Source organism: Pleurodeles waltl, chromosome 7 (genome assembly GCF_031143425.1).
Source record: "Pleurodeles waltl isolate 20211129_DDA chromosome 7, aPleWal1.hap1.20221129, whole genome shotgun sequence".
NCBI classification, from domain to species: domain Eukaryota; kingdom Metazoa; phylum Chordata; class Amphibia; order Caudata; family Salamandridae; genus Pleurodeles; species Pleurodeles waltl.
Window position 1 is genome coordinate 1,037,212,868 of NC_090446.1, and position 20,040 is coordinate 1,037,232,907.

At 42.8% G+C, this 20,040-nt stretch overlaps 1 protein-coding gene across 4 annotated transcripts in view; it reads right to left on the reverse strand.

Annotated features, from left to right (window-relative positions):
- CEP112 (centrosomal protein 112) overlaps positions 1-20,040 on the reverse strand; it is a 1,991,189-nt gene that overhangs the window by 1,791,174 nt on the left and 179,975 nt on the right. For all 4 annotated transcript variants that reach the window (XM_069199882.1, XM_069199881.1, XM_069199883.1 and 1 more), the window contains exon 6: positions 11,181-11,252. In XM_069199882.1, coding sequence (XP_069055983.1) covers positions 11,181-11,252 — 72 coding nt within the window. The remainder of the gene's footprint in view (positions 1-11,180; positions 11,253-20,040) is intronic.

A 20,040-nucleotide genomic window follows, 5' to 3' on the forward strand; every position in this document is an offset into this window, starting at 1 on the left:
CCAGCAGGGCTACACGGTATATGTCTACTTTCGGCAAAGCTCGGAACTGCAAACCAAAACAGCACTGAAGAACAGCGGACATAGCGAAGTGAATGCTTCTGTTTCAAAAAGAGAGCACGATGATCACAGTGAATTGGTTATTTTCAATATGTGTGCTTGTTTTAGCAGTGTTAATTCAACTTTAGTCAGTCACTTTTACTTTACTTGTACTTGGGCAACAATAAACCTATTTGTGAGATTATAGAAAGAATTATACTTTAATGACAACATGACAGTGGTGGACATCAATGGCAACTTTCTGGGTAGCCATGTTTAGCTCTAGCTTTACAGCACACCTGTCTACTACACCTACAGTTAACAGTGCTTTAAACTAGACAGAGTGGGCTTCGGCTCTGCCCAGAGGATTATGTCTTTCTCACCTCATGCTACTGAATGCTTGGTTTATCATTCCAAATATATATAAAGAAAGTTTCTTACTTTACTCACACAAAACTAGAGAATGTTAGCAGTTATAGTTAGAGTTATTTCAAGTAAGTATAATTTGTGGCCTAAGGAAACTATAACTCGCGCCCCGCAAAGGACACAGTTTTTTCTTTAATAATTTGACTTCTAATATTACATGGATATTTTCATTGACATTATAAAAGTTGTAATGGGTGCTGTAATATCCGGGGTAAATAGCAGTGCATGGCAAGGGTGCGAGTTATAGTTACCTCAAGGCTCCTGCATTCACAGCCGGCTCTCAGCCTCCTGCGGGAGCCGGCTTTGCTGTCACAGACAGGGAGCTGCAAACATGCAGCTCCCTGTCTGCAAAAGCAATTCTTTCCTCTGTTTCCCTGCCCGCATCTCTGCAGGCAGGGAAACATAGGAAACCTCTGCTTCCAGTGAGCAGAAGCTGTTTGACAGCTCTCGCCTGCTGGAAGCAGCGAGTTTGCTCTGACTTGGCGGGAGCTGTCAAAGCTCCTGCCAAGTCAGAGCAAACAGCTATGTCCCTGCGGTGGGCACCTCAGGACACAGCAGGAGCCAGAACTGGTGGGTGGCAGTCCCCAGGGCCATTACTGGCTCCTTGAGCGCGGACCCCCCTGCAGCCTTAAACTTCATCCTGGGGAGGTGGTGGTCCCTGGTGGGCCTAACTATACCTACCTAGTGGGGACCACCACTAGGGAGATATATATATATAATATATATATATATATATATATATATTCCTGTGCGCTTGTCAACCATGTAGGTAGGTACCTATTGGGATGGTTCTGTAGATGATGAAGCTGGTTTTGAAGATTGTTTAGAATGACAAAGAGTCAATGGAGGATCATCATGCAGTGGTTGGTCATATTTGTTCAGGCCCTTGATAAGGCATGCTGCAGCTTCTAGGGTGCACTTGGGGGCAGTGAGAAATCTAGGAGGCTGCAGATGAGAGTGTTACCACTATCTAAATAAATATAACAGGATAAGGTAGTACTGAAGTTACTTTCTGGGTGGGAAGAATGGTTTTACTTTCCTCAGTAAAGAGCAGGTAGCAGATAGCGTAGGTGTTCTCAGCAATGTGTTTCCTTAAGGGTGAGGTTGGTGTCCAGGGTGTAGCCGAATGACTTAAAATTTAGTGAAACCTGGCTCAATTACATGAATCCCAACTTTACCAACTGTACTAATGTTCACTCATTGTTTGTTGCTGAATAGTAGGAACTATCTCTTGATCGATTTGATCTTCAGGTAAGGGACAGCTAGGGTCTGGATGAAGAACAGGTAGAGTTTTTTTGCTGTGTAATGTTATGTTATGTTGATTTGGATAGCATACTAATCACTGGCCAGGGTATCCAGGTGCTTGGGCAGGTGCTTATATGAAGAACCAGGACTTCAGCTTCTTGCAGAACTCAAGAAGAGAGGAGGAGCCTCTGATGCGTTGAGGAAGGTCGTTTTATGTGTTGGGTGTGAGGTAGGAGAATGAGCGACCTCCAGTTTTGTTTTTGTGGTGGGGAGTGTGTGTGAGTGAGAGGAGGCAGACAGTAGGTGTCTGATGCGTTGGTAACAGTGTATGCGATTGTTAAGGTTTTCTGGTCCTGTGCACAGCTTTGTATGTGTGTATGTGAGGAGTTTTAATTTGCTGCACTTGTGAATGGAGAGCCAGTGAAGTTTCCTGAGGTGTGGTCTGATGTAGATGCGGCGTGGGAGGTCGAGTATGAGCCTTGCAGCTGCGCTCTGGATGGTCTGGAATCTGTGTGGAATTGTTTGGAGATTCCAGCATGGAGTGTTGTCGTAGTCCAGCCTGCTGGTGATGAGTGCTTGCGTGATGGTCTGTCTGGGATTCTGAGGCAACCATTTGAAGATCTTTTGCAGCATGCATAGGCTGTGGCAGCAAGAGATGCACACTGCATTGACTTGAGCAGTCATGTTGAGCTCATCATTTAGGATGATCCTAAATTTCTTGGGTGGTCTGCGGGTGTTAGTCTGACGGCCACCAGGTGGAATCCCCTGGGGAGGTCTTGTTGCTGAAGGTCAGTTCTTCCGTCTTGTCGGAGCTGAGCTTCAGGCAATTGGTTCACATCCAATCTGCTACCTTGGTGATGAAGTTGGTTCTGCTGATGTTTGTCTTGTCCATCAGGGAGAAGATGAGTTGGTTGTCATTGGTGTAGGAGATGATGGTGGTGTCTTGTGATCAGATGATGTTGGCAAGTGGTGTCATGTAAATGCAGAAAAGAGTGGGACTGAGGGACGATCGTTATGGGACACCGCATATCAGTTTCTTGGTCTCTGAAATGAACAGTGGTAGCCTGACCCTTTCGGTTTTCCCAATGAGGAAGGAACAGATCCATTTGAGAGCGGATCCATGTATGCCAATCTCATGTCATGTTCTGATGAGCATGTTGTGCGAGAATGTGTACAAACTCGATATTTGTCCAAGGCAGGGGATGCACCAGAAATCTATGTGTCCTATGAAAAAATTCACTCTACCTTTCTGGTGCCATGCAATGCCATGAGGAGGTAAATTATGATAATTCCCTCATCATGTAAATGCTCTGATAAGAGACCCCCCTAATTATGCTAAGACTTATTTTCTAATAGTGTTTGAAATCTAACAGGGTTCTGAGTTCAGCATCTTTCCACAACCTACATACAAAGGCTGGAAATAGGAAGACAATTGTAGTTCTAGGGTTGAAATGCCCTGTGAGTCTGTGCATACCCATCAACTGACTTGCTTAAGGTTAGTCATCAACTCCTCTCCATTCTTTTCCCATACTGAAAAAGTCTAGAAACTTACTCCCAACAAGCACAAGAGTAAAACGTTTTTCAAGATGGGAGGGGGGTGTGTATAGAGAAAGTAAATCTACAATTGCAGAGCAGATTTTAATACTGACTGTCCATATGAAAGTAGAATTACAAAATACCCTAAACCTGCACTAATGCAAGGATGCACACCTGCAGGTGCACCTATGGGACTCTTCAGGAATTCATGTTGCCCAGAAATATTTTACACTAATTATCCATTATTAATCCATTTTAAATATTGGCATGGATCAAACATATTTAACTAAATATTACGAAAAATGATACTAGATTAGCAACACTTTTCCATGTTGCAATTGTTTGATTACATTTCATTTTGATATCTATAATCTCACAAGATTACAGATATCTACTCCCCCAAGAGTCATGAGTAGGCAGAAGAGATTGCAGTTTTTGATCTGACAAGATTCTGGGGTGGCTATCAGGCTTTCCTCATCTGTCAAGGGGCAACAGAATAGAGCAGCCATCTTAGCTGCAATCTCTTAATAATTAATGCCAATTAGATTTCAGTGACTACCCTCCAACAAAACTGAAATGTTGTATACTGTTTTTTTTTTTCAGAAGAGCATAAAAAAGTGTATCCTTTTTTCTTCTTCATTGTCAATGACTATAAATAAATGTCTAAATTAGTTATTGCACATCAATATTTATTGAAAGCAATTTTAGTTGCTGTTCAACTATTTAGGGGGTGGGGTTTCTGGAGATGTTTCACCACGTCACAACACATTTCTCTAAAAAAAACACAGTTCCTGTTTTTTCGAGAGGGTCCGGTGAACATGAACACAAGGTTAACAAGCATTGGCAAAGCCAATAGGCTCCACCTATGTGAGATCTATTGGCTTTGTCAATGCTTTTTTAGACATGTTGCACAGCAGAGCAAGCTGCTGTGCAACATGGCTTAAAGTAAAGGAAATAAATGCTAAGAGGCAGCCAGAGTTGACTGTGTAATATCACTTTTTTAAACAAAAATCCATGTTGCACGGTAGCCGTGCCACTGCACAATATGTTAAAGAAAGAGCAGGGTGGTGGAAGCAACACAAGGAAGGCGGAGAGTGAGAGCAGCAACAAAGGGAGGGCTAAGGAACACAAGGGTTTAGGGAACAGCAGTAACGAAAAGGGGGATAAGGAAGGTTAGGAAAGAAACTGGGGAACAGGAAGTAAAACAGTACCCGAATCACAGTGCGAGCAGCAGACAGGCACTATTTTAGTTGAATCAATCTGTGCTTGGTACAGAGTCTACTTCAGGGAGCAGAAATGACGCCTGGTCTGCGCTTGCCAATTAGGAGGTGGCAAAGAAGAGTGACAACAAAGCCAACAAATGGTAACTATTTGAAAAATTAGTTGCTAACCTGTAACTGCATTTATCCAGTATTGGATTAACATGCTTGAATCATTCCTCGTCGTCGAAGTGGGAGACCAACGGTACCATAAAATAGCAGTATGCACATTACCATAGGCCTTAATAGCAATGGACCATCTATTTAACAACATATCCACATCCCTTTGTAAAAGGAACCAAACTTGAACTGTGACCAATCAGGGCAACAGCACCCTCTAGAAACTCTCAAGAGAGGCCGTTTCCCTCAAATTTTCAAGCACAAGTGAAGTATTTGAATATAAGTTATGAGCCTGTCAGGGGAGGAGGGTGGGTCGCATGTGAATCTATGAAAGATACCAATACTGGATAACTGCAGTTACAGGTAAGTAACTCATTTTCTTATCCAGTATTGGTTCTTTCATGGATTCACATGCTTGAATCAGAACATCAAGCAGTATTTCAGCACTACGACATCAAACAATACCATATTTGCGTATTGTGAGTAATAATGCAATATACTCACATTTATAATCATAATATATATGTAAAACAATTTATATATATATATATATACATATATATATATATATATAAACATACATATATAAACCACAAGAATTATTCAAGTAATACAATATCATAAACAAACAGGTAATTTGTAAAGAAATCTCCCCTTAAATAGAGGCTCACCTTACTGAAACAAATGTCTCAACACCGCTTGCCCTACGGCTGCCTCCTCACTGAGTGCTGACTGCAGGCAGTAATGCTGCTTAAATCTGTGGCTATTTTTCCATGTTGCAGCAAGGCAAATCTTCTCTAATGGCACACCCGCAAACAGAGCAGCTGAGGTGGATACCGCCCCCGTTGAGTGTGCTTTGGCTTTGATTGTGAGTGGTTTACCCGCCTTTCTATGGCAATATTGGATTGCTGCAAAATCTATCTTACGATCGTGGTCTTGGTAACTGCATATCCTTGACATGCTTGGCTATATGACACAAACAGTTGATCAGATTTGTGTATGTCCTTTGTACGATGCAAATAGAATTTAATACATCTCTTGAGATCCAGAGTGTGAAGCTATTGTTCAGCTGAGGTAGCCAGACTGGGAAAAGTGCAAATAATGATTAGTTCATTCAGATGGAAATGAGTTGGCACCTTCAGAATAAATCGGGGATTTGTCCTTAAGAGGATATAGTCATCCGTGAAATGCAAGTATGGCTCTTGTGTTGTGAAGGCTTGTATCACGCTAATTCTTCCTGCAGAAGTGAGCACTAATAATAATGCCACCTTCCATGTTAGAAATTTTAAGTCAGCTATGTGAATGGGCTCAAAGGATGATTTAATTAATTGAGCCAGTACTATACTGAGATGCCATTCCGGTAATGGAGGTCGGACTGAGGGAAAGTCTTGAATAATCCTTTCATAAATTGTTTGATTAGTCCCTCCGAGCACAAGGATGGAGAATAAGATGACCTTCTGTACCTCGATATTGCTGCAAGGTGGACCTTGACTGATGCATGTGTCAATCCAGATTTGCCAGAGATAATAGATATTGAAAGATCTGCTCTGGAGATACTTTTAAGATTGTTGGTACCACATTCAGAATCTTTTCCATTTAAACCTATATATTTTGATGGTGGAATCAGCTCTTGCTTTGAAAAATATATCTTTGCATTCTTAAGAAAGGTCTAAATCCTAGAAGTCGTTGAAATCAGGAGCCATGCATACAAGTGAAGAGAAGTTGTGTCTGGTTGGAGAATCTGCCCTTGTCCCTGGTTGGTAAAGTTGGAAGTGGTGGCAGCTGAGTGGGTTTGCATTCCAACATCAAGAGCAGTTCCGTATACTAGTGTTGCCTGGATCAGGCGATAATGCTCCCTTTTCATTTTTCTGAGAACCGTTGGTATGAGAGGGATAGGAGGAAAAGCATAGGCATAAATCCCGGACCATCTCATCAAAAGGGCATTTCCCCATGGTCTCAGGAGCAGGTACCGACTGGCAGAGAATCGGCATCTGGCGTACTTGTCTGTCACAAGTAGCTCTAATGCTGGCCTACCCCAGCATGAGATTATTTTGATTGTCTGCTCTTGATCCAGTTCCCACTCATGACAGCTGTCTGTTGTCCTGCCTAGCGTGTCCGCTAGGGTGTTGGTTACTCCTGACACATGCTCTGCCTTTAGCGATATGTTGTGAACGGCTCGCCAGTTCTAGAGCTCATGAGTGTCCTGGGAGAGGGTTAGAGATAGTGTTCCTACCTGCTTGTTGATACAATGCATGCTGGTTGTATTGTCTATGCGAACCAGCACAGAGGAACCTCCCATTCTCAGGAGAAAAGCCTGCAGAGTGAGGAACATGGCCTTCACTTCTAACCTGTTGATATGCCATGTTTTCTGTTGCACTGACCAGTGCCCCTGAAACTGCAAGTCTTGCAGATGGCCGCCGCACCTCTGTAGGGAGGCGTCAGTTGTTATGACAAACTCAAGGATCTAAGGTAGAAACGTGTGGCCTTGTGACAAATGAGAAATTAGGGACCACCATTCCAGAGCTTCATTCATAGCATGGGTAATAACCATAATATCATCGAATGATCCTTCTGTTGGGATCCACTGTTTTTGCGATTCTTCTTGCAATGGTCTCATCTTGTGGCGTACAAGAGTTACCAGACTGTTTGAAGAAGACATCATGCCCATCAATCATTTGTAGAGGTGAACCAAAGCAGACTTTCCTTTTGAAAGCCTGAATGGTAGAGCTTTTAGCTTGGTTTGTCTGTCCTGAGATAAAATATGCCTTGTTGTTGTTCATGGTTTCCAGAAGAGAACTCAGGAATATTGTAGTCTGAGTTGGAATAGTTACTGATTTCTGCAAATTGACTGTGAAATAGGTTGAGACATGCTTGAGTGGTGTTGGCAGCCTGAGACTTTGTTGGGGCTCTTAGCAGCCAGTCGTCCAAGCAGGCAAATACTTGGTGACCTTGGGTTCTTAGGGCGGCTGCTACAGGTGATAGGCACTTGGTGAATATTTGAGGTGCCGATTTGAACCCGAATGGAAGCACCTTGAATTGATAATGGGTACCGGCTACAGAGAAGCAAAGATATTTCCTTTGTTTTAGATGTATGGGGATGTGAAAATATGCATCCTGCAAATTCAGAGTCATCATTAAGTCTCCGCTGATGAGGAGATGCAGGATATCTGAGAGGGTGATCATCCTAAATGACTGCTTGTGTAAGAATTTGTTCAGCTTTTTCAAATCAAGAATGGGCCTCCATTCCCCTGTCTTTTTCCAGATGAGGAAGAATCGAGAATAGAGGCCTATGCCCCTTTGTGAGAACTGAACCCTCTCTATTGCTCCCTTTGCAAGCATGATGAAAGCTTCATTTCTTAATAAGTGAAGATGAGGTGGGTGCACCCCCCTTCCCCTGGAGGGTTGTTTGGTGGTTTTTGCACAAATTGTAGAGTATGGCCAAAAGCACTCAAGTCCAATACCCACTTGTCCGTAGTATCTCCCTCCTTTGGGGTAGGTGGTTAGAAATCTTTGCACCCACAGGATGTGATGTAATGTTTGTAGCCGGCACCCGAAAAAGGTCACTTTTTGCCACCCGCGTCTCTACCCTGGGGGGTGGCTGCTTCCGGCCAGGGCCTTGCTTGTTATAGGCCGGCTGCAGGTGGCTGATGGTATTGTTGCTGGTAGCCTTCCTGTAGTGAGACTGGAAGCGCCGGAACGGCTGAGAACGTAGATATGAGAAACCCCTTCCACGGACCTCCTCGAAAGGGCAGTTTCCTATACTGCAGCGTTCCCAGGGATCTAGCAATGTCTGAGCTATTCTTTATTGCTAGCAGCGCATCATCAATGTGCTTTCCAAAAGACGTCTCCCCACCGCAGGCCACATCTAGAACCTTCCACTGGACCTCCGGCCTAAAAGATGTCGACTTAAGCCATCCTTGGCTTCTGCGGACAGCCACTCCTGCTAGTTGACGGAAGACTGTTGAAGCTATATCAAGCACGCAGTCCATTACCTTAGATGAGGTACGTTCTCCTTCTTGGAGTGATCTCTGCTGCTTCTTCCTTCTTGTCTTCCGGAATAAGGTCTCCGATATCAGACCGCATCTGCCTATCGTAGCCACCAGGTATCGCCAGCGAGTTAGCTACTCGCACTACGATGGCAGAGAGCCTCTTGCACACGTTATCCAGACGTCTGTCCTCTTTATTTGGTGGAGTGAAAATAGGGACAGACGGGTTCTTGGAACGGCGTTGTGCCGCTTGCAATATCACTGAGTTCGGACTGGGATGCCATATGAGGCAGGCTGGAGATTCTTCCTGGGTTCTTCATTATTTTAATCCCTTCATCCAATGTATGATGAATAATGGTTATTGAGCGTACTGATTTCCTTGTCTGCTCCTTAAAGTCATACAGGAAGCAATTGGCCTGCTTAAGGAAAGCCAGAAGGTAAAATAGTGCTGCGGCTCGGTCCATCGAGTTGTGAAAAACTCCAATATCCTCAGGAGGAAAGTCTGAGTGGTGCAGCGGAGGAGGGGGGAATTAAACAGTCATCCCACTTATCTTGTGGAGGGGGATTATCAGTTATCTCCCCTTCTTCCCTTCCATCCGCCGACGAAGATGGGTCTTCTTGGGGTGGTGCCGCAATGTTTGTTGGTGTAATCCTGGGGTGATAGGTGTAGGCAGATTCTGAGGTGTAAATGGGAGCGAAACCGGAGGTGGCCGGGTGGTGGTTCAGTAAACCTCCTTCTATAATCCTGCAACACCGCTTGCAGGTCTTGAAACAGGGTAGAAGGCAATTGCATCTCTTCCTGCAGTCTTTGTGGTGAATAATGGTGTTCATAAGACCTTCTCGGTGGAGGGGCATATTATTGCTGGTAATAGATCTTCTCTTCCTCCTCACAATCATCATCTTTCTGGCATTTCATGAGTAGCTGGGAAGGACTATGTGCGATTCCAAAGGGTCCATCGTCATCTGAATCCTCCACATTCAAAAGACGAGAAGGAGGAAAAGGCAATACCTTGCTAGGAGATGTTATGGCCAGTGTTGAAGCCTTTTCAGGTATTTTAAGTCTCGTCGATACTTCATCGACGGCATGGTTGTCTTCTTTGGTGTTACCGTCGATGGAGGGATTGTAGACAGGACTATCATAGATGGAGTCGTCATCAATAAAGATTTTATCGACGGCGGTATAGTTGGTGGGGTAGTCGGCGATGATGGTCTCGTCGGCAGTGTAGTAGTTGACGATCATCTCGTTGTCTACGGCCTTGTCGCCGAAGGATGAATTCTTGTCGACAGTATGGGTGTGTTGATGGCTTTTGTCATTATCATTCCAGTCGTCGAAGTCCTGATGGAAGATACCATGCTCATCGTCGCTGTTGTTGTTGATACTGCTGTCGACGGTGAAGCTATTGTCAACAGTGATTTTGTAGCCTTTGAAATCTCTCTAGATTTCAGGGAAGGCGTGGTGGGCTTAGAGGAGACCTTTTCAGAGGAGATTAATTTTTTCTCTTTTTGTAGACTCTCTTTGTGATGTTTCTTTAGGGCCTTTCTACCCTCCTCAGATTCACCTTGGTCAGAGGATCTTGCCCCTTTTCGTGACCTCTCAGAACTGTCACTTTCCTCCTCAAAAGTTGTTACTTTTTGGGTGTTTGACTCTGCAGCCAGATAAGTAATCTCCCCTCTCTATCTTTAAGAGTCTTTGAGGAAAAGGTTCTACATACCTTAAAGTCCTTTACTTGGTGGTTAGGGTACATGCAGTAAAGGCATTCTTTATGTGGCTCATCCACATGCAGTCTCTTTTTTCCGCAGGACTTGGAAGTTCTGAATAGTCCTTTTTGGAAATATCAGCCATAGTTATATGAATTCCTGTTTGAAGCAAAAGCGAAACTGAGCAGAGCTCGGGGAGACTCCCTTCACACGATGTGCAGCAGAAAATCTGAGGGGAATCATCCTCTCTTGGGAGTGTTCTAGAGGGTGATGTTGCCTGATTGGTCATGGTTCATTTTACAGAAGCATGTGAATATGTTGTTAAATAGATGGCCCATTGCTATTAAGGTCTATGGTACTGATGCATACTGCTATTTTATGGTACCGTGGGACTCCCACTTAGACGTCGGGGGAATAATTCAAGTATGTGAATCTATGAAATATCTAATACTAGATAATATAATCAACAAAGAAAACGTCAGGTAGTAGAAATTAGCCTTGCAACTGGACAGGTGTGCATCTCTGTCCCTTGTGGGCGGGGGAGTGCAGTACAAGATCCCAGAGCCAGCACACAAGAAGTTGTAATATACTCAAAATACTCAACACTGAAAGTGCGTAGTGTGTATCTCAGCCTGTAGACAAATGCCCACTGATGCAGGAATCAAGACTGTAAACACTGGAACCCAACACTCTACAAAGTCATTATGGGCAGCTTATACTGGACACAGAATATGACAACTGGTTTTAAGGAAGTGTGTTGAGATTCCAGCAGCTGCAGTCTGTGTAGCCAGGTTCATCACACGCAAACAACACTTTAAGTACAAGGAGTACATATACAAGCCTGAATCGATGTATGATTTGTTTGTGACTTTACCCCAAGATTCCAGCTATTTAGACGTGCTTCAATGTTGCTGTCATCTAACAGAGCAGTGCTCTTTCTCTGATCCTGAAACACGAAAAAAGACAGATTATAGCAGATATTTAAGAGGAAATGTCTCATCGGACATTGAATAGCTGAAAAAGTAAGCATTTTGAGAATCCATATAAGTTTTCTAAACTAGATAGCTAAATGTGATGCACAGAATGCACATATTTTAGGTGGCCAATATTTTTCCGTCTCCAATGTCTTTGCAAGATTGTGGATCTGATTTATAGCTTCCCAGCAATATGAAATCCACTGATTTGCAAAATAAGTGTAAAATCAGCCACCAGTTTGCGAAATTACTTCTGCTATATCTCACCATGGTGGAGGCAATTCTATCAGCAATAGCTCATGGTGGATTTACCACATCAGTCTGAAAGAGGCAAATTTTACTTCATTGTCCACCTCTAAATCAAGTACAAAGATGTTGCAAAGCTTTGAAAACACTTATCCAGTTCAGCATATGTACTGATGGCAAGAATTCTTGTGTACTGAACACAATACTGCTCTTTTGAGGAGCGCCCGGTCCCTTTGGTAAACAGCATTAACAATTTGTCATGCTTGCCTATACATGCAGCCTGTGTGGCTGAATGAATAAAGATGGCACACTACTGATGATAACTAGAATCTACAGTTAATTAGTCCCGGGTGCAATTTCCATCACATCAGCGTAATCTCACATTTTCTGCTACCCAAAAGGCCTAAAGTTATGCCATTACGCCACACAACAGCTTTTTAGCGCAAGAGCATGGAAACAACGCAAACAACCAGAATGCAATGGACTGTTGCTGTATGCAGCAATTGTGCTGTTAGAGCTATATTTTTTAGCATAATTTTTGCTACATTTTGAGTAATTATGCTAAAAACAAATAAGGCGCCCATCAATCTCTTGTCATGTCAGACCTGATGCTGTTGGTACCAGAGAATCCAGTCTCTTTTTTGATACACAATTTTATTGATTTTCTAGTTACATATATGACAGTACAATAAGTAAAACATACAGTTGCACCTTCGACCCATGCACCCCAAGTGCCCCACCAGCTGTACATCATGAATATCATGTAAAATGTAAGTACCCAGACCATATTAGTCCATCCATTTGCCACATATCCGTAAGTGGTCTCATGGCAATGCATATGGGTTTTTCAAGTTGAGTGAATTCCCCTACGCCACTTAGGAAGAGTAGGTGGCATGTCCCATATCCATTGCCAAGCTATGTCGCTTTTGCCACCACCATTACCAACGCAATCAGGGATCGATCTCCACAGTTATTCCCTACCCCGTTCAAATCGCCCATGAGTGCCTATGTAGGTGTAAGAGTAATGTGGGCATCCAGTGCCCAGGTTTGGAAATTCGTGATTCGTTGCCAATGGGATGCTATGAGGCATTGCCACACCACATGATAAAGCGACTGCTAGGGCATGAACATCAGGGACACTCTGGAGTCAGGTCCTGCCTTCTCACAAAAGACAGAGCTGCGTTAGATAAGTGGTGTGTAGGTAGTTAAGCTGTATGAGTCCAAACTTTAAGGATATTGCTATTTTTCAAGGTGTGATTCTCGCCAGGGTCCAACCAGTGTCATCAAGTTGCCCCACCTAACCCTCCCATTTCTGTCTGAGGGTCTGGAAGCCATCGGGGGTGTTTATCAGCAATGTTTGGTAGATTTGGGATATCCCTCTTTTTCCAAGCCTACCCATCAGTATCTTGGTTTTGAGGGGCTATATTAAAGGAGGGTGGAGATCCCCATTTTGTATGGCTATAGAATGTGCATCCGCTGAAGGCATTTATGAAATTGAGTTTTGGAGACAGAGTGTGTCTGCAAGCCTTGGGTGGTACCAATGTCTCCACCTACGCAGATGTCCCCAAGGTTAGTAATACCTAACCTGTCCCACTTAGCAAAGTCTTACAATTAGTCTGTGTGTGCAAGGTCTGGTTTGTCAGGGTTTTCCACAATCCTATATCCTGGAATGCCTCACGCCAACATTGGAAGACCTCTTTGGTGACTTCAGAGAGGGTAGTTGGGATTGAGTTGTCGTATAGGATCCCCATAAGTCGGTCAAGTCCTTGGAGCAAAAGTTTGTTTCGATAACGTGGAGTCATCCCACTCAGAGGATACAGTTTCTTTAACCTGCGTCTGTCAAAATAATAGACTGTTTAAATATGCATATCAACAGTGAAGATGCCAGTGGAAAATAGGATAGTCTATTTTTGTTCTTGACCCCAGGTTGCACTTCTGAAGAAATCATATGTGGTTGGGCTGCTGGATATGCTGTTGTTGAGGAGCTTGTTACAATTATAGTTTTTTTTTTACATGGCCATCATACATTACCACCTACAGAGAATTAAATAAGTATTTATTGCTCATCCCACAGCCCCTCTCACTTCTTCCCTCGCCCCTGTGGCATTAGTGTACCGACAATATTATAATATTGACAAATAAAACTACCAGCATATGAAGATGCAGGCACCTAAAATGTATAGCGCTCTGTCTTAGCAACTTCAATAGTGCTGTGCAAATCTCCCAAGAGAATGAAATGTGATTAAGCATGTTTCCCCACCAGTTCAATTGTCAGACATGCAGATGTAATATGAAGGTACTGTTAGAGAATTTTGGGCTAGATAGGAAATAGAAAATAGTAATAGCGAGTACCTAATTGCGATTTTTTGCAAATCCCAATTAAGAAATCACTATTCCTAATGTATGAAACGCTTCTGAGTTTCATTAGCTGTTGGTAGTAGGTCGCAAATAGACCTACCTCATGAATATTAATAATGAGGTAGGTTGCAATTTGTGACCCACTACGATTCGCTGCCATCAAAGGGATGGTGGCCTGCTGGGGTAAGCAGAACACCATGACTGTGATTGCTTTTAAATAAAGCAATCTTTTTTTTAACACAGTTTTCCTCAAAGTAAAACAGGATATGTTTAAAAAGAAAAAAAAAACTTTGAAGTTTCATCTTTTAAGGTTAGGCAGTGGTCAGTGGGACTACTGCCTGCTTCTGAAAAATATTTTCCCTACCATTCTCAAAGGGGAAGGGTTCCCTTTGGGACCCCTACCCACTTGCAAAAGGGTTACCATCAACCTTTATTGGTGGTAAAATGCGAATGCTTAGAGACCGCATTTCGGTCTCAATACATTCGTACATACCTTTCCGATTCAGTATTAGGAAGGAATGCCCTCAACATGCTCCTTCCAAATACCGAATCCAAATACCCAAATTGCAATTCAGTAACAAGTTACTGAATCACAATTTGGGCTCTGTACATTCCAAAAAGCATTTTTGCAGTAGCAAAAGGCCTGATTCTGGAAAGGTCTGCAACCTTAAAAATGCTTTATCCATCTAGTCCATAATTACTCCATCAATGTTGAGGCATCTGCTGAGATCAAGCTCTATGTTTATAAATCACCCCATAGCAATTATACTCACAATAAGGATAAAAACGGTCCCCTATCAACCAGGTGATGTTTTATAAGAAACAAGAACTGGCAAAGCCAATAAATTGGTCTGGCTTTATAAATGTTTTTTCTCGTCATTGTTTTTGCAAAACTTGATTGTTCGGGAATCTGCAGGGCCCAGTTTGGGAAAGCTGCAGGGCCTTTGTCAATCAGTAAAATATACAACTAAAGCTAAAATATTTGTTGGTCTATAGTAGTTCCAGGCACTTGAAGGGTCTAATTTGTGTGTATGGATGTGCTCCTTTTGAAAGGAATGCTGTTAGTCACACTGAAGCTAGCCAATTGATGAAGCAGGCTGACCCACTACCGCATTTTGAATACTTTAGCAAGAAGAAGAAAAATGTGAATGACACAATAAAAAACGACTATAGATGAAGATGGCTGGCTGAAAGTTCATCTAAGTGAGAATATTATACATATAAATTTCGTACATTAAAAGGTCGTAGCTCATGTCATCCCTAAAAACAGCATACTCATATTTTTTAACCAAGCTTGGAAAGACGTTTGGAAATGTGGTGAGTTAGTAAGATGTTTTATACAGACATAAAGTCCTCTAAGTAGATTATAAACATAAAAGGTTGCGAGCCTTTTGAAAACAGAAGAGTATACCACCAAGTAAGTCACACATATAGACGGTCGCCCTTATGCCTCTCTAGCAGAAAGTCTGGAAATCAAAAGAATCAATTTTCATGCATAGAAAGTGGGGATTTTGAGTACTGCTGCTAAAAAGGGTGTGGAGCGCCAGATTTCCTAACTAGGGGGGTCATTACGACCCTGGCGGTCATGGACTGCGGATGCACCGCCAACAGGCTGGCGGTGCATCCAGGCCAATTCTGACTGCGGCGGTAAAGCCGCGGTCAGAAAAGGGAAACCGGCGGTTTCCCGCCGGTTTTCCCCTGGCCTGAGGAATCCTCCAAGCGCCGCCATGGGGATTCCGACCCCCTTACCGCCAGCCTGGTTCTGGCGGTTTTGACCGCCAGAACCTGGTTGGCGGTAACGGGTGTCTTGTTGGCATGGGCACTGCAGGGGCCCCCTAACAGGGCCCCACCAAGATTTTCAGTGTCTGCATAGCAGACACTGAAAATCGCGACGGGTGCAACTGCACCCGTCGCACCCTTTCCACTCCGCCGGCTCCATTCGGAGCCGGCATCCTCGTGGAAGGGGGTTTCCCGCTGGGCTGGCGGGCGGCCTTCTGGCGGTCGCCCGCCAGCCCAGCGGGAAACTCAGAATTACCGCGGCGGTCTTTTGACAGCGCAGCGGTATTCTGACGGCGGTACTTTGGCAGGCGGCTGAGGCCGCCCGCCAAAGTCAGAATGAGGCCCTAGGTCTGGTATTAACCATACTGATGATACGGGTCATGGCAGTATACACACCAAAAACTAACAAATGGACTGTCAATGAAGAAGACTGAGGTAAAAGTGTTTTGACTGCCATTGTTCCAACATGAGTTGCTAAAACATCAGGATTAGCACTGGTTATGTCATGTCCTGAAAATGCAAATGGGGGTTATTTGGGAGCTCCAGAGCATTTGCTTCAGCGACTTCAGTATTTTCCTACACAGCTGTTGGTGGAACTGACCAACAGTAAGTATACTGGTCTTGCTCACTGCTTTCTCAATTGTCTCATGGTCTGCCTGAGAGTGGAGTTGATGAGTCTATGCATGGCTCAAAGTATCTTAGATCTTCTTAAGTACCCTTTTGGTAGCCTCAGACATCTGTAAAGTTGTTATGTTAGTAGAAATGTTTCTTAGCTTGTAACAGAGGTTTGTAATGCAATTGATTCACACCTTCAATGTATCACCAATATTATCAGCTTTAGAACGCACATAAAAAATAAACTGTTCCATACATTTTATATGTAATGAATCAAGTGTACTTAGGCAGAGCCAGCAGAAGGAGACCGTGAGCATTACTGTTCTTTACAAGATCCGAATATATTTAGACTCTAAGAAAGGGAACTGTTGTACCATTTGTTGCTTGATTCTGCACTTTAGGGTGGACCATATATCAATATAGTTTCAGTATTTGTGAAGGGAGAAGGCTGAATTGGCTCTTAGGAGGAGTGTCCCTGGAGCTTTGCTTGGAGTTCCTGTCTTCCAACTTGAGTCACCAGCCAGTTATCTTGACTATAGGCAGGGAGGTATTTCAACGCATAAGTCCGACCGGAGGAAAAAACATTGCTGCAGCAATTCCTGAAGCAGGAGCAACCTCTCCTTCTGAATGCCATTGAGATGATGTACAGAAATTGCCAGCTCTGAAACAGCAGGCCACAGACCTGGGCCCTCTAACCGACTGGGCCTTACTGTCACAAGGGAGCGTACAGTTAGGAAGATAGAGGTGAATTTCATACTCAAGTGAGGAGGTAGACAATGGCTGTAATCAGAGAAGGGTGGTTGATACACACAGTGGTTGTGACAGGAAGATGGTCTGACAGGTTTAACAACGTAGTACGAAGGCTCACTCAATCACGAAGTAGGAAAAGGAAACAGAGGGGACATAAAACACAGGCAGTACTACTAGATAACCATAGCCAGATATGTTGGAGCAAGAAAGGGCAACAACCTATCCGAAGAAAAGAACACAACTGGAGGCGTATTTTGTGTACAAGTTACACGTGTATTATTAAAAAGGAGTGTGTAAGGCAACGACAGGAAAGGCCAAATACCCTGCATAGTGAAGTAATGACAGGAAGGCAAAGAAATCCAAGCAAGCTGCTTGGAGAACTGATGTTATTGTACTGTGTGCATTTACCCAGTCCCAATCCCTTAAGAAGAGGTTAGACCTATAGCTTTCCTTGCCTGAGCAAGGGAAAGCAAATCATTGCGAACTCCCTTAAGAGATAACACAAATCGCTTATACCTTAGCTGAATGTAAAATGGTGGCGATGGGACTATTATTCAGGGTCGGCAGGGTGAAGGGAAAGCTATTTGACATTTAAAACAAATTGTTAACAAAGGAAAGGGAGGCTGCTAAGACCGTGGCGATTCTGCGTTGAAAGGAACCCATCAATACGCTGCTTGTTCTGTTTTGAAATATAAAAGGCAAACATCGAAAACTCAGTGTAGAACAGCTACCCTAAAACCCCTGGAGTGTCTTTAGTAGAAGACAGACAAAACGTAAAACTGTACAAATGATTTGTTAATGCACTGTTCAACAAGTGTGACAAGTCAATCACCTTTAGACATTCAGAGGCGCAGCAAGGAATGAGATCTTGGTGGAGCTAAAGAGGCTCCCATCAGACAAGAGATAAACTGCAGTGCAGTTCTACAACAAAAGCTGACATGCCGAGATCAGAGATGCCTTTTATTTCCAATTCTAAGCTTTTAGATCATATCCAAAAGAAAAAAGGCTTCAACATCTATGAAAGTTTTACTAGATATGGAAATACCAGCCTTAGTATGGAAACAGGCCAAATCTGGAAACCGATACACAGGGAAGACCTTGTTCTCTCTCAAGCAAATATCTTCCTCTACCAGACATGGCACAGAAACCTAATAAAATAAAGAACAGTATATTCTCTTTATCTACTGAACAAACAGCTTGAGGAGGTCAAAAAGTGTGATAAAAAGTGTAATAAAAAGCATGAATAAACTTGTAACCCCTTCTTTTTTGTTCATTGTACTTTTTTTTTTAACCAAACCTAGCAAAATATTAAAAACACATTGCTTAAAAGTCCATGAAGTCTTTTTTAAACGTGCACACCATTTAAGTGCCTGCAGAGATAAGTTGACCAGTGAGTTCAAATGGTAGATTACACCAAATGATTGCATTTTGTAAAGCAAAATTAAATCGAGTTTTCATATGAGGTTTCTGCTATGGAATTCCTCATTTCGTGGCATACCATTAAAGATCATTAAATCGCAGTGTTTTGAAGAGTGAAATGGTGATAAGTAGAACTTCTTATGTAAGCATGCTAATATTAATATGTTCTGTTGGGTACAAAGTAGAATTTTTACTAAAAAAAATATTTGTGGTCATGAGTTAACAGGCAGCTAGTCTACTTTCCTTGAGTTTGAAGACAAATAGATATGTTCTTGTGGACTACTTAGTACACTATCTGGTTGGTTTTATGGTTTTTAAAGTTGAATGAATGACACAGAGAAGTAGTATGTTACCCTGTAAGCATCTATTCGTACTGTGCAGTGCTGTAGATTCACATGCTACGCACACTCCTGCCATCTAGTATTGAGCCTGGACTCTGCAATTTGTTTTTCTCAAGGAAGTCTTTTATGGTTGACATCATGCGTTATACTCCTCTTCCTCGAGGCATTGCACATGTTCAACAAATCCTTTTTCCTTGCCATGCAGGAAGCGAGGATATAGTCTGTTAACTTAGTTTTTGCTGTTGAATATGCTGAATTGTATTATGTATATGTGCCACCATCTAATACCTGCTGGGGAGGCGGAAGGGTGCATGTGAACCTGCAGCACTACATACTATGAATACATGCTTACAGGATAACATACTCCATTCGAAGCATGTGTTGGCTGCAGATACACAAACTATGGATGGACTGTAAAGCAGTACTCCTCTCGTAGGTGGTTTAGACATCAAATGTTGACTTTGCCTGAAATAATGTGCGTTGAGCTGTTTCTCCCACTAGAGCTTGTTGCCTGGCATGCTTAGAAAAAGTGTGTGGGTTCGTCCATGTTGCAGCTTTGCCAATGTATGTTAGTGGGATATTCCCCAGGAATCCCAATGATGCTGCTTTCTTTCTTGTTGAAAGAGCTCCTGGCATTGTCTGTAATGTTATTTTTGATTTGATGAAGCAAATTTGTATACATTTTACTATTTATCTAGCAATTCCTGTTTTTGACATGGGTTTCTCCTTCCTTGGGTTTGAAAAACCTACAAATAGTTGTAGCCTTTTCCTAAATGTTTTTGAACATTCCACATAGAAGATAATGGTGCGTTTTACATCTAGTGTGTGTAATGCCCTTTCTGCAACTGTTTCTGGTTTGGGAAAGAAGACTGGTAAGTCTAGTGCCTGGTTGATATAACTTCTGACAGAAAGTTTGGGTTTGTGTGAAGTCAAATTTTGTGTTGGAATACTTGGAAATAATGTTCCTCAATAGAGAGCGCATGTATTTTGCTGACTTTTCTAAGTGATGTAAGAACAACAAGACATGCGACTTTCAATGTTAGAAATCCTATTTGACATTTATGCATTGGTTCAAATGGTGTGGACATTAATGGTGATAATACAATGTTTAGGTCCCACGCTAATACAGGAGGTGTACACTGTTGAATGACTTAAGTCCTTTAATGACATGTATCCGAACCAGAGATTGATGTTACCTGCTTTGTAGGTATGCAGTAATTGCAGCAAAATGCAGTCTTATAGATGTGTATTC